The 1,696-nt window shown below is 43.2% G+C and overlaps 1 protein-coding gene across 1 annotated transcript in view; it reads left to right on the top strand.

Annotated features, from left to right (window-relative positions):
• Positions 1 to 720: 720 nt before the first annotated feature.
• Positions 721 to 1,696, top strand: part of proca (protein C (inactivator of coagulation factors Va and VIIIa), a) — a gene marked incomplete at both ends in the record, with an annotated part of 7,776 nt that continues 6,800 nt past the window's right edge. Inside the window, 2 exon segments of the mRNA XM_080778926.1 lie at positions 721 to 790; positions 1,602 to 1,696. The exon segment at positions 1,602 to 1,696 is cut by the window's right edge and continues 63 nt beyond it. Of these exon segments, the coding sequence (XP_080635052.1) occupies positions 721 to 790; positions 1,602 to 1,696 (165 nt within the window).

The following is a 1,696-nucleotide window of genomic DNA, read 5'->3' as shown; positions in this document are numbered from 1 at the left end:
GAGTTTTTGTTTTCATCTCGAGTGTCAAACAAGGAGAATTGAGGAAGCGTGAACATTTTCCCCTGTGCTGCTGTTCTGGTGAGCTTATGTATATTTGAATTGTATTACATTCCATTTATAGTATTTGATTTACATGTATGTTTGTGATTCATAGCAGTAGCAAGCACTATACTCTCTTCTGTAGATTTCATGGAACAAGCTTTCTGTTAAAGTCATCATGGAATAGATGTAGTAAATTCAATGTAGTTGGTAAATCTAGGTGGAAACAACATGTAGAGTTTAGGACAGTACTTCATATTGGGATGGTATCAAGGGGGGGGGGGGCTGAAGGGGTAGACACCTGGGAGGTGGGAAACAGAAAGACCTGGCTCGTGCCAAATGTGTCCGAAAAAAGCACTACAACCTCTAGATTCTCGCCACGGTGCTATGCCTAAACTTGACCCTAAAGCTATGCTTATAACCTATAACCCTACAGTAAAACTATGCCTAAACCTAACCTAACCCTATACCGGGTATAGGGTTAGGTTAGGTTTAGGCATAGTTAGTATACCTAACCTCAGTATGCTGCCAGAAATGCTGCCGGAAAATGCACTTGCTCCTTCTGGAACAGATTCACTGTAGGTATAGCCATGAACATTTTTGAATGTAAGAACTAATGTGCAATTGGTTAACGCCTTCTTCCCGGACATATCCCATTGGCTGCCAGGTTTGATTGATGTCATGGCTGGCTTCGTCATCTGTGCATCAGTGGTGCTGCTTCTGTGCTGGACGTCTGTTAGCAGCGTGTCAGGTAAAGACTGGAACTATACTTTCTATGACATAGGCAGCTCCCGAGACTGATGCCATATTGAAGCGCTGCCACAGTGCAAATGTAAACACAACCTAACAAGACTACAACTCGAAGTTATTATGGAGATATCAGATTGCTGCTTCAGGTTCATCGTTTCTGCTTGAAAGAGACCAGATGCAGGCAGGAGGAGGGAACTTGTGAATTTAATAATGCCGCAATCTGGCGGAGTCAGGTTACTGGGGACCAACCGGAGTCCCAATGGACACTGAGAGTGTACAAATGGTTCCATTTGCAGGTCTACAAGATCTACAAGCTCACGTGTCACATATTGACACAATGAGTCTGTGTGTGCGTGTGTGCATGTATGGGGACTCAGCTTGTGTCACTGTCAGATGTAAGACAAGAGGTACCAAGGAAAAAGTATTGGGAACAGAATTATGCCTTGACAAGCCAACATTAAAATAATGACGTTTTTCTTTGTCACTGACAAATAAGCAAAATAAGTCGATGACAAATGAGCTTGTCGGGCTGCTATGTATTTTCACTACGGTATATAGAGGCCGAGCCCGATTTCGATGTTTTCAGAATCATGAAAAACACCTAGTTTGTCACGTCACATATTCTACTTAAAGCAAATGTCAAAATATCAGTGTTGAACTGAACTAATATGGCTTTTATGTAATTTATTCATAATGTCCCTTTTCCGTTCCATTAAATGTAGTCAAAAGTACAGTAGGCTATTTGTCTTTGAAATGTAGTGAGGGATAGGTATCTACAAGCACAAACACTGTTTCTTCCTGGCTGTGTCCAGTGTTCTCCAGTCGACCGGAGGCCCACACGCTGCTGAGGGCCAGGCGGGCCAACTCCTTCCTAGAGGAGCTCAAACCAGGGAACCAGGAGCGCGAG

Source organism: Protomyctophum bolini (assembly GCF_963924005.1).
Source record: "Protomyctophum bolini genome assembly, chromosome: 12".
In the NCBI taxonomy this organism is placed as follows: Eukaryota; Metazoa; Chordata; class Actinopteri; order Myctophiformes; family Myctophidae; genus Protomyctophum; species Protomyctophum bolini.
Note: the sequence above shows the minus strand (reverse complement) of the source record. Positions and strands in the feature narration are given on the sequence as shown.